The sequence below is a fragment of the Pinus tabuliformis genome, chromosome Q, assembly GCF_031772625.1.
Source record: "Pinus tabuliformis cultivar Carrire ecotype Pingquan chromosome Q, CPIR1, whole genome shotgun sequence".
Lineage (NCBI taxonomy): Eukaryota > Viridiplantae > Streptophyta > Pinopsida > Pinales > Pinaceae > Pinus > Pinus tabuliformis.
Genome location: NC_142296.1, coordinates 925,890,628 through 925,903,112, shown reverse-complemented (window position 1 = coordinate 925,903,112; position 12,485 = coordinate 925,890,628). Strand labels below are relative to the sequence as shown.

General features: G+C 40.7%; 1 protein-coding gene across 3 annotated transcripts in view; it reads left to right on the top strand.

Annotated features, from left to right (window-relative positions):
- LOC149222493 (uncharacterized) overlaps nt 1-12,485 on the top strand; it is a 297,411-nt gene that overhangs the window by 91,196 nt on the left and 193,730 nt on the right. For 2 of the 3 annotated variants that reach the window (XM_089385462.1, XM_089385461.1), the window contains exons 4-6: nt 11,411-11,517; nt 11,630-11,681; nt 11,755-11,872. In XM_089385462.1, coding sequence (XP_089241588.1) covers nt 11,411-11,517; nt 11,630-11,681; nt 11,755-11,872 — 277 coding nt within the window. The remainder of the gene's footprint in view (nt 1-11,410; nt 11,518-11,629; nt 11,682-11,754; nt 11,873-12,485) is intronic. The other variant, XM_089385463.1, reaches the window with a different exon arrangement.

Genomic DNA, 12,485 nt, shown 5'->3' with positions numbered 1-12,485 from the left:
GATTAAAAATTTGAAATGGGGGGGTTGTTGTATAGCACAACAGGCAGTAAGAGTAATTGCTGCCTCTTTCTCTCTAGTCTCTGGAGATACCCTTGGTAATTTTTCTTCCTCTCTGTCTTGAGCTGTAGACCTCTATTCATCCTTTTGTCCTTTTTCCTCTTTTCCATTTTCTTTCTCATCCTCTATTTCTTCACTGTGCTCATCTGTTTCTTCTTTTGTTTCTTCCTCTGTCTCTTCTTCTTTTTGCTCCTCTGTTTCTTGTTCAATACCCTCCTTTGTTTCCTCTCCTTTTTCCTCTTCTATTTCTTCTTCTCCCTCACTAGCTGTAGGGCTTCTGTCATATTCAATAGCTTGAATTGCTCCTTCTGCCTGCATGTCTGTAAATGTTGTCCATTCAATAGGGAATCTTAGTTTTGTAAAACATCTTCAAGGATGAGTTTGGTCAACCCATGATGGGCTAGTTGTTGATGTTTTCCCTCTTGCACTTTGATGCTCACGTCTATCATGAACTGTAGAAGAAAGTAGGGTATTCTCAATCTGTTATGAGGAGGTGTGTTCATTCCAAATCTCAGTGATTGGAGGAGTCTGAAGTGGTATCCATACACTACACTGTATCTCCCTTCACATGAAATATACTTGATGAGGTGGTAACTGACTTCATTCCAAGGGTATGGAATGCTCTCCCTTCTAACCTCATTTTTGTCCTCTATTGGTTCTTCTCCTTCCAAAATGAAACTTTTCTTGGCAAGGGCGCTGTTACCCTTGTCTTCTTTTCTCCATGGTAACCTTAGGGGGAGTGACGTGATTCTGCTTATAACCTCAGGGGTAATTGCTACTGATAAACCTTTCACCACAGTAGTGGCATTGGTCCTAGTGAGGGGTATGAGTGAGAGGGAAAATTCTCTGGCCACATCATCATTGTATCCTCTCATCCTCTCAAAGAACCCCATCCATTGATGCCTTGTGAAAATTTCCACCACAGGAGGATGTTGGTGGATCCTTGCTGTGTTTGTGGGTTCTCTCTTGTTGAAACCTCCTGTCATCTTTCCTTGGTAATTGTAGAGGCTTGTGTGGATATAGTTGAAGAATTCTGGTAGGTGAGGAAGTTTTGAATTTTAACTTTTAGTAACATGCAATACAATTCTTCTATCCTGAGATGCACTGCAAATTCCTAACCAAATTGAGGATTTCCTTTTTTTCAAATGGAAAATATGGAAGGTATGGCTCCTACCTCAGTTTGCTACATTCTAGTGAGGATAACCCTTGATTTGACCTCCCTTGGTGCCCACTGATAGCTCTGTAGGTTGATTCCTCTGTATCCTATAGGCTTCCTATAGGTTTCCTGCGCTGTAGATGCTGACTGTATCCTGTAGGTGCTATTTCAGGAAGGCCGAGAGCAACCTCTTTGTTCGATGAATCCTCGAAGTTGCTTTTGCTTTCTTTGTATGGGAATCCTTGTTTTATTTCCATTTATGGATCACATAGAAGCTCAGAAAGATAGGAGGGAAGGTATAGAAATAGATAACTCCTTCTTAGATTAATAGCAACAAGGGGCTAACGGTATTGTCCACCAGTCTTTACGCTCGACTCGGTAAGGACTAGAAAGGATGCGTGCTCAGGTGTCGGCTCGGATGCTTTAGGTGCTGCTTAAATTGAAGTAGGTTCATCGACTAACCCTATCGGGCTAACTTAAGGTGAGCTCAATTCAAGTGATTGGCCATGATTGTGTGGGATGGTGTGCTGGCTGGCTAAGTATGAGCACCTCCTTTTGGACCGTTGGTCCCACTATTAGTCCATCATTCCACCTTACCTTGTAATTATCTCCCATTCCTATCCTCCGCAACTTAACCATTTTTGGCTTTGTTCCCTTTTCTTTTGATTTGACTTTTGCCACGTGTGGGGTGGTCTAACTCTTTTCTTCTCATCGACTGGCCGAAGATGGCCAAGTTAACTGGTCACCTTTACTTATAAAATCAACTCTTGCACAATCCTATAGTTTTGGTCATATCGTACTAACGAGAGAGCATGAGTAAGATGAAATACCTGTGGGTAAGGTGCTTCATTGATGATGCACGCTGGAGAGTGGTGCCTCTTTGCTGTGTTTTTCATTCTGCATATTTTCACTGTGTATTTGCCTCTTTTGTTGCTTTGTTCCTTTTGATATGCAGGTGCTGGACCTTGTTGCTGGTGATCTTCTTGCTGCTCCTGAGCTCTGGAGGAGCTTCTTCATCCTTGTAGTCCCTGTTCTGAAGATGGTTGCACTCTCTATGGTTTCCTTTGTGGGATAGGCTGCTACAGGATTTCCTACAAAATGTCTATAGGATGTCCTGTAGCTGCCTCTCCCTTAAACTTCATATTTTTCCTCAACCTTGAAGCATAAGGGATGTTGAAATGTGTGGAGAAGGGTGGTAGGGAATGGTAGGTGAGGGATGTTGCCTTTGGGTATGGTTCCTCTTTCCCTCTTTTCTCTCTCTTTTGTCTTTTTCCTTTTTTTTTTGTAACCTATATTATTTTTTGAATTGATTTCTTTGATGGATGCAGGGGCGACATGGTGATGAAAGGAATGGCTATGGTGTGGTGAGGTAAATGGTTTTTCATCCAGACACAGGCTTGTGTCATCACCTTGCTTTTGGACTGCCCTTCTTGTGGTTTTCAAGGTCACTGTCATTCCTACAGGAAACTCTTGTAGGATTACAGGGAATCTTGTAGAAAACACAAAGTTTGTGTGAAATGAGCTGGAGGGGGTTATAAATGGAAGACTAGGTGAATAATGGAAGATATGAGATGGGTGGATTAAAATATGGCTCTTGTAGGTCCTGCTGTCCTTCTCATGCTGTGCTTATCCTCCTCTTGCAGACCTGCAAAACATAATTTCCATCTTTTTTATCTTTTCTCTTTTTTCTATTTATATATATATATATTTTTTTTTTGTGAACAACTAGTCTGCCTCCAAGGAGGTTTTCATCCTAGTTGCCTGCCCTGGGTGCCTCAAAAGAGGTTTTCACCTAGAGATATTTTTATTTTTTCTCCCTTTTTTTTAAACACCCTTGGGCCGCCTCAAGAGGTTTTCAACCCAACAGTGGGACTCAGGTGCCTCATGGAGGTTTTCACCCGAGTCTCTTTATTTTTTTATTTTTTATTTTTTTTCTTTTCTTTTTCTTCAGGGACTTGGTGGGGTGGAAGCTGAGACTTTCTCTACCACCATCACTGTCTTGCTGATGCTATTGATGAATTCTTGCCTTGACAAGGGCTTCTTGTAGATCTTTAATCTATACCCATTGACAAGCAAAGGGATAGCCTCTGCATCAATGGTTCTTATCTGTACAACACCATTATCATGACACTTTTCTATTACATAAGGCCCTAACCATCTAATCCTTAACTTGCCCTTAAAATCCTTGTGCCAGTAATCATACAACAAAGCCCAATCACCTTCTTGAGACTGTTTGTCTTTTATATTCTTGTCATGCCAAATTTTCCTTTGAACTTGAGTTACCTCTATGCGCAGGAGGGCCTGCACCCTAAATTCATCTAACCCATTCAGTTGGAGCAATCTTTCTTGTTGTGCCCTGGTGATATCTAGATATAGTTGTGTTGCCATCCTTAAGGTGTTGTATTCAAATTCAATGGACAACAAGGCTTTCTTCCCATAGACCAGCTCATAAGGAGTGAAGCCAGTGGTGGTCTTCCAGGTGGTATTGTAGGCCCAAGTGGCCTCAACTAATCTGTCTGCCCAATCCTTTCTGCTGCTGCTAATCACCTTGGTCAGAATGCCTTCCAATGCTCTGTTGGTTACCTCCACTTGCCCATTAGCCTGTGGGTGGTAAGGGGTGGATGTTCTGTGCTTGATCTTGTGCTAGCTTAACATATTTTCAATCATGTGAGATGTAAATTGATTGCCTTGATCAGTGACCAATTCTCTAGGGTACCCAAACTTATAAAACACATTTTCCCTTAAGAATTCAACCAATTTTTTTTTTTTTTGCTTCTTTGATGGCTTTGGCTTCAGCCCATTTGGTTAAGTAGTCAGTGCACACAATGATGTACTGCTTCTGTTTGGATGGAGGGTCAATGGGCCCGATGAAATCCATGCCCCACTTGTCAAATGGCTCGAAAGTCACTTGAGGTTGCAAAGGCATTTCATCCCTTGGGGTAGGTTTCCCCATCCTTTGGCACTGATCACACTGACTGGTATACCTCCTCACATCTTGGTGAAGAGTGGGCCAGTAATAACCAGCTTGTAGTACCTTGAATGCTGTTCTTTTGGCTACAAAGTGACCTCCACAAGGCCCATCATGACAGGTCAGAAGGATGTCGAAGACTTCCTCCTCCCTGACACATCTTCTTAGAATTTGATTTGGACCTAGCTTGAAGAGATTGCCCCCAATCCAAGTGAATGGGGCGCTCTTTCTTATGATCCTGCTCTTTTCCTTGGAGGACAAGTTTGGTGGAAACTGTGCAGACACCAAGTAGTTTTCTATGTCAGCAAACCATGGAGAGAAAACTGAAATGGTGAATAAATGTTCATCTGGTAACTGATCATCAACCATTCCTTCCTCCCCTGCAGGCAAAGTCAATTTGGATAGAAAATCTGCAACAACATTCTCCTTGCCAGGCTTATCAATAATAGTTAAATCAAATTGTTGCAATAAAAGTAACCATCTAATAATCTGGGCATTTACATCAGGTTTATTTATCAAGTATTTAGTTGCAGCATGGTCGGTATGTACAAATGTTTGGTAACTAATAATGTAATGCCTAAATTTATTCAATGAATACACAACAGCTAGGATCTCTTTTTCAGTCACTGTGTAGTTTAGCTCGACTTTCGACAGATTCTTACTGATGAAGTAAATGGCATAAGGTAGCTTGTCATCTATCTGGCCTAGAGCTGCTCCTATGGCTTTGTGAGAGGCATCAACATGTATATGAAAAGGAAGAGCCCAATTTGGGCCTCAGAGAATAGGTGCAGTAGTCAACTTGTCCTTTAGGGTGTCCAAGGCTTCTTGACAGTTTTTTGACCATAAAATTCAGAGTCTTTGGCCAATAACCCAAATAAAGGAGAATCTAACTTGCTGAAATCTTTTATAAATCTCCTATAGTATCCGGCTAAACCTAAAAAACTTTTGACATCCCTCTGTTTTGTGGAGTCGGGACCCTTTTGATGATGGCTATCTTATTTGGGTCTACTTGCAGTCCTTCCTGGGATATTGAGTGACCTAGAATAGTCCCTGCAGTCATCAAGAACTCACATTTTTTGGGACTAAGGGATAAGTTCATTTCAATGCATTTATTCAACACCTTACCCAGGTTATTGAGAGCCTCCTAGAAATCACACCTTCATTTCAATGCATTTATTCTATTGCATCATGGACTAACTCTGCAAAGATACTCAGGACTGCCCTCTGGAAAGTGGCAGGGGCATTGCATAGACCAAAGGGAAGGACCCTATAAGCGAAAGTACCCCAAGGACAGGTGAAGGTGGTTTTATCCTGGTCCTCTGGGCTAATCTGGATTTGATTGTACCCACTGAACCCATCTAAGAAAGAGAATTTTTTTTCCTTGCTAGGCCATCTAACACTTGGTCAATGAAAGGTAGAGGGAAATGGTTCTTCTTTGTTGATTTGTTTAACTCTCTGTAATCAACACAAATCCTCCATTTTCCATTTTTCTTTGGAACCAACATCAAAGGAGACATCCACTCACTGTCCGAGATAGGGTAGATGAATCCTGCATCCAACAACTTTTGCAACTCTTCTTTGACTATATCCTTGAGAGCTGGATTCATTCTCCCATGGGGTTGTCGGATTGGTTTGCAACTTTCTTTGATGTAAATGTGGTGAGTACACACCGAGGGGTGCACTCCCTTCATCTCTTTGTAATTCCAAGCAAAGGCATTCAAATGCTCTCTTAGCATCTTACATAACTCTTCTTCTTGGTGTATAGAAAGGGGTTGATTTTCAGTGTTCTTTCAAATGCTTTATATTCTTGACACAAGTAGGGTTTGAGTCAGCTAAGCATAGATCAATTTGATGGTTGTTCTTGGTTTCCTTCACTACTTCCTCCAGAGACATGGTGTTGGGAGTTGGATTTTGGAGGATGTGTTCAATCAAATCATCTTCATCAGGCTGTCCTCCTCCCATGGCAGTTTCTAGGGTATAGAGTTGGGCGGAGTAGACTTCATCTTCTTCCTCCTCCTCTAGCCATAAATGTAAGTCATGTTCTAAAGATGGCTGAGCAGGAGGGTACATGACCAACTGCTTGGATAGATGCCCATTTTTGATAGTCATGTTTCCAGCCCTGCAACTGATGTAGGCATCGGCAATGGCTAACCAAGGCCTCCCAAGTATGAGAGGATAACCATTAAATTTGGTCTTAGGTTGGAGAACTAAGAAGTCTGCAGGGTACTCCCAGGAGTCAATGGAGACCATCACATCCTCAACAATCCCCTCAGGGGCTACTATGGATCGGTTTGCAAGCTGCAAGACTGTCGTGGTCTTTCTTAATGAACCCTGGAGATTCAACTTGAGCATGGTGTCCTTAGTCATTACATTAATGGCAGCCCCAAGATCAATCAAGGTATGTGGGACAATGGTGCCATTGATGTGTACATCTACTATAGGGCTTCCAGGGTCTAAATACTTTGGGCAAATTACCTGCCCTAGCATTAAGTCAGACAACTGTCCAATGACATTAATGGTAGGGGTGTCTCTTTTTCGCCTCCTTGGATGTTTGAAACACTTCTCTTTAATCATCTTGTTGTAAATAGGTACATCCTTAATAGCTTGGAGAAGTGGGATTTTGACATAGATTTTTCAATTCACCCAGAAGTTCATTCTCTTCTGGGGTATGCTGGACTGGATGAGTTAATATTTCAGGAAAGGGTGGTGGATTCACTCTAGGTATACTTTCCTCTCTTTCCTCCTCACTCTCCCTAGGTGGAGATGGTTATCTGGGAGCACTCTCCCAGACCTAAGGTTGATTTCCTGAATTTCCATAGCATAAGCAGGGTAGGATGTCTTTGTAGACCTGTTGTGCCTGTCTCTTGTTCAGGTTCGGGTTTGGTTGGGCAGGCATCTGAGGTTGTTTAGGTGGATCAGGGTGTAAAAGCTGTGGTTGAGTAGGAGGTGAAGGCAATAAAGCTGGAGCATTGTTGTATGGGGGCCTCCACCCCTGGGGTGGTGCATTCCATTGAGGTTGTGGAGAAGTATATGGCTGGTTGGTCGGCTGGGAATGGTACTGAGGTGCAAAAGACCAGGGAGAAGGTGTAGACCAGGAGGGATGAGCAGGGGGGCCCCAAGAGGGAATGGATGTGTTTTGGTTAGGGTTGTAATATGCATAGGATGACCCTTGCATGCCCTGCTGGTATGGTCGAGGCCCATGAGGCCTCCTTTGATTTATGTAGCAAAGCTGTTCAGTCACCCCTTCAGTTCCCTGATACACAGCTTTTAGTCCAGGTAGAGAAGGGCACTTGTCTGTGGAGTGGTTTTCTTCACAGACCGAGCAAATTTCTATAAGGTTTAATGGACATTCATTCCTAGGGTGCCTCCTTGTGCATTTAGGGTAGAAGATGGCTAATGCTCTCTCTACTTCCTCCTGCTTCCTCTTGATTTGCATAGTGTCCATTTGTAGGGCAAGGGTTTGCAACATTTCACTCTTAAAATCTTCCAACATGTTTTCAATTTCACTTTTTATAGATGTATTGGAAGAGGATGAGTTGGTCACAGTCTGACTAACTCTACCCTTTTTTCTAGCTGCCCTAGAATGGTTTTTGAAAACTGTCTTGATATCCTCATAGGGTAGCTAGTAGTTGTCCCCTCCTAGTAGTAGGTTTAGGGTATCCAGGAGATCTTCCCTAATCCCCCTGAGTAGGACTAGCTTAAGTGATTTAGGATCAAGTGTGCACTTGGCCCTTTTATAGTTGAGTTGGAATCTTTCCTCATAATCCTCTAAGGACTCATCATGCCCCAAGGTCATTCTAAAAATTTCCTCTTTGGTGTCTTTGGACCTGCAGTAGTCCCTATACTTGTTATTGAAAGCTTGTTGCATTTGAGCTCAGGTGGTGATACTATCCCCAGGTAAACCCATGAACCAACGCAGAGCTGCATCCTTGAGAGTGGATGGGAATAATTTCAACTTCTGATCATCAGTGGTGTAATCATAAGTTCTGCATATGACAACAAATTCAAACAAGAAAGTATCTGGATCTTCTGAGGTTAGGCCATGAAAGTGAAGAAGAGCAGAGGGGCTTATGTTTTTCATCTTGGCATCTCCATTGGTTTCTCTAATAGGAAAAGCACCCTCAATCCTTTCTCTATCTCCCCTTTCATTTCTATTTTCAGCCATTATGTCAGTTGGAATGCTATCTTCTTCTTCCCCGATAGGCTCTTCAAAAATCTCAGGTTGTTCGCCTAAGGGGTCCTCTAATTCACAGCCATCGAAGAAGAGGGAAGGTTGGCTGTTTGAAGTGGTGGGGGTATTTGGTAGAAATTTTCCTAAGTTATCCCTATTCCTACGAGGCATGAAAGAAGTGTTTTGTTTTGTTTTTTTTTCAAGCTTTAAGACTAATTGCAGAATAGAAAGACAAACTGAATTGAAACTAACTGCTGAATGAAATCACTTGCAGAATGGAAAGGAAAGCAAACCAACTTACAACTATCTTGCAAAAATGAAACTAATAGCAGAATGAAAGAGATAAGAAATGGAAGAAAGAAAGCAGAAATCACATCTACTTAGACACCTCCTCGGCAACGGTGCCAAAAAGTGATGAGCACCAGTATTGCAGCAAGAATGCTGCAACTCTTGGGGCTACCAACTTTACTTCATCAACCCGGGGTTCGTACAAACTTGGAGGTGACAGTGCTGTATACACAAATAGATGTAATGGGTCCACTATTTGTCACTGCTGAGTTGGGCGATAAAACACTAGGGTTTCTCAAACCAGCCTTCTATTGATTTAGAAGAAGTTTGATTACCAACTGAGAAAGGATAATTTTACCCTAATTGAGAGGATTGAAATGCTACCTACTGCAGTAATGAAAGATTGAAATAGATGCCTAAAACACACAACTCATCTAGCCATTTGGTAAGATACCTTGCTTCAGAAGAATTCTAATTTAACTCATGTGAAACCCTAACTAACTTAAGCATGAAATCTGATTTAATCAAACACTTAACTGTTGTGCACATGAATAAGCATAACAACCTTTTTCTTATTGTCTTTTTGTGAAAACATGAATGCTAATCCTTCTTGATTGCATGGCAGGTGGGATAGGTGTGGAGAGAGATGGTTGTGATGGGTCAAATGGCTTGAGAGGGAAGCAGGGGTCTTCTCCTAGCTTTTGTGATGCATTTCTCATAAATCGGGCTCAAAATAGGCCACTACAGGATGTCTACATGGTGTCTTAATTCACCTACATGATCCCCTGTTTCCTACAAGAACAGGCTAAAAGCATAAGGAGTGATATGGATAGTGGTATGGAGCTTAGTGAAGGTGAGTGATGAAAGGAATAAGGCAAGGAAGTGGGTAGGACTCACTCAGAACTCAAATCTAAGTTGTATGATGGTTGGATTTTCTCAACAAGCATGGCAAGTTGTCCTTGTGAAATGATAACTTGGATTGTGAACTTAGTGGACTTTGGTGATCATGGATGGGTCTGGTTTGGCCGAGACTGATGATAGGAGGTCTTCTTGCAATATTGAAACTCTTGCAACATACACATTATTGTTGGCATTTATCCATAAATCATGTCAAAACAAGAAAGGTTTACATCAACATAGGAAAACAAAACTTCATAATTTATTTGCCTAGCTCATGCATGGAAATGCTTGAAGCCTGTTATGAAAGCACCATGAAATTTAATACAAAGCTTAAGATATCAGAAATGACAACTGCAACCTATCTTTTAAAATTGAAAGATGCTGACCTAATTAGCAGAAAACCCTAAATTTCATAAGAAACCAGAATTCTATCTTTTTGGGTTGAATGGGAGTTTTTCCTCAAACCATGGTCCCTGAAGGGAGGAATGAGGCAAGATCCATCTGTTATCAACCTTTTTGATATTTCCTTTCCTCACTAATGCTACTGTTGAAGCTATGCACAAATGGAAACAAAGTAATCAAATTCACCAATACTTGCAATGTAACAATGTCAAAATCAATTCAACAAGTAATCTATGAAATAACCTAAGCATACAAGTACAGTAAGAGGAACCTCTGCTGCTAGAGTTGGGTCCTAACCCAAGAGGTTTAGCCCTCTGAGTCAACTTAGTGCTGGATCAAGGGAATGCTCATTTTCATTAACATATCAAAAAATACATAACAGTGTTTTGTCACAATCCTTCAACTCGAAAGTGCTTAGCTATGTTGCATAAAAAATCCGAATCTCAATGAGGCTCTAGGCCTCCTTATTTATACAACTGAAGTTGCCAACGACTTCCTTAAATCTAGGGAGGCTTGGCTCCCAATCTCAAAATTAACTGGTTCTTAACTATCACTGGCTTGGCTGCCAATGATCCTCATGACTCAGCTGCCTGCAACTCCAAGCTGGTGTGATTTGATTGAGGGATCTTCGAATGAGTGAGGATTTAATGAGGAAGATCCATCTCCTATAATCTCTCCTTCTTGTCTCATTCGAGTTCCCGCACCTTAATTAGCCATAATTTGCTCCCAAAAACCTGCAATCAATGCACATTAGACCACTAGACATAATATCTTACTTTTACTCATCTCATTAAGCAAAATATAATAAAAACATGTAAAGAATTATGAGAAGAGTTGATTTTAGTAAGCTTGGAGGTGTATTAAGGTCCATATATTTTACCCAATGATGAGCCTCATCAAAGTGATAGCTGGTTGAACTAATATGAAGCCCCTCACACTGTCAAGTGTATCCTCCTACCTCATCATCAACTTCTGTAGTGACAAGCTTCATTTCCACAGCCAAATTTCTAGTTTTTCCAAGTGTTTTACATTGAGCTGAGCCGTTAACCATTCAGTGCTTTATTACAGATCTGTTTTGGATCAATAAAGGGTTTGGAAGGGAATATTTTCAAAGTGGCTTCTATGCACATATGGGCATGTTGTGGGATCAACAGATTTTTAATGTTAAAAACTGAATAATGGTGGGGTTCTTAGCTTAAGGTTCCATTAAATGGCATCTTGAAAGTAATCATATATATGTACTTCTAATACTATTTTTTTAATTTGTCCTTATCTTGTTGTGAACATCCTAAAAACCAATATTTTGCGTGCAACCAATGCTATGAGGTTCTTTCTCTATAAATAGTCACTGTATAGGTCTCAAGGCAATGCTTAAGTAGATCTCTTCTAGCTTTATTATTGTATCCAAAGACAATTTCAATCGAATAATTATTAATTCTGCAAATTTTGGAGTGGGTGCTGTTTCCAGGTATGTGTAATCTGGTCTATCCTGGTGCAGTGCATTCTCGTTTTGAGCATTCTCTGGGTGTTTACTGGCTTGCTGGTGAAGCAATACAACGAATTCATCAGTTCCAAGTAATTAAGATTTACAAAATTTGGTGAACCTATATATAAGTTTATTTTGTGAATATATCATGTAGATGTTGCGGAGTTACATCCAAACTGACGTTTGGATTCATACTTGCAGGGGAAAGAGCTGGACATTGACCGATTTGATATATCGACAGTGAAGTTGGCAGGTGTTAGTCATGTTAAAACTGTATTACTTGTATCAAAGAGCTATATTTACTTACCCATATAAAAGCCTCTCAGTATCCATTGTATTGTATGCTCCTTGTATTGCAGGTTTACTTCATGATATTGGTCATGGGCCATTCAGTCATGTGTTTGATAATGAATTCATTCCTCGGGTTCTGCCAGGACAGAAATGGTGAACTTTTATTCTGATTGACTTTCCAAAGAGGGTGCATTTTGCTATTTTATACATTTGCTAAGACCCTTGAACTCTAATAGTCTTCAATGATCATTAGAATGAAATAGCTTAATGTATACGAGTATAATTGTTGCAGATGGTCGATAAGAACTATGTAGCTGTGCCTTATCTAATGGTGTCACGTTTCATACAGCATGAGAAACTGTAAATAAGATCTGCAGACTACTTGCATACTTGTTAAATAAGTTAAAACGTGTTATCTTTGAGGTCAGAATGTTACTGTAACAACTGGCTTCATGCAAGAGTAAAATCATTCTTTATGGTTTTCTATAGTATGTTTTATTCTAATTATTAGGGCTAATTAACGAAAAGAAATACCTAGTTCCATAACTGTCATGTAATTTTTTAGAGGGTTTTCTATTTTTAGTATAATTTCAACCCTTCATCTTTTTTTTGTTAGTTAGCGAAGTGCTATCAATCTGACGTCTGCTCTCCATAATTTTTGAGCTAGCACCTATTCTTTGAATTATTTTCTTGCAGTTTCACTGCAAAAGGGAGCAGCTCCCCTTGCTTGCCAAAGTAGAGGAGGTGGTATAAGGTATGATACTCA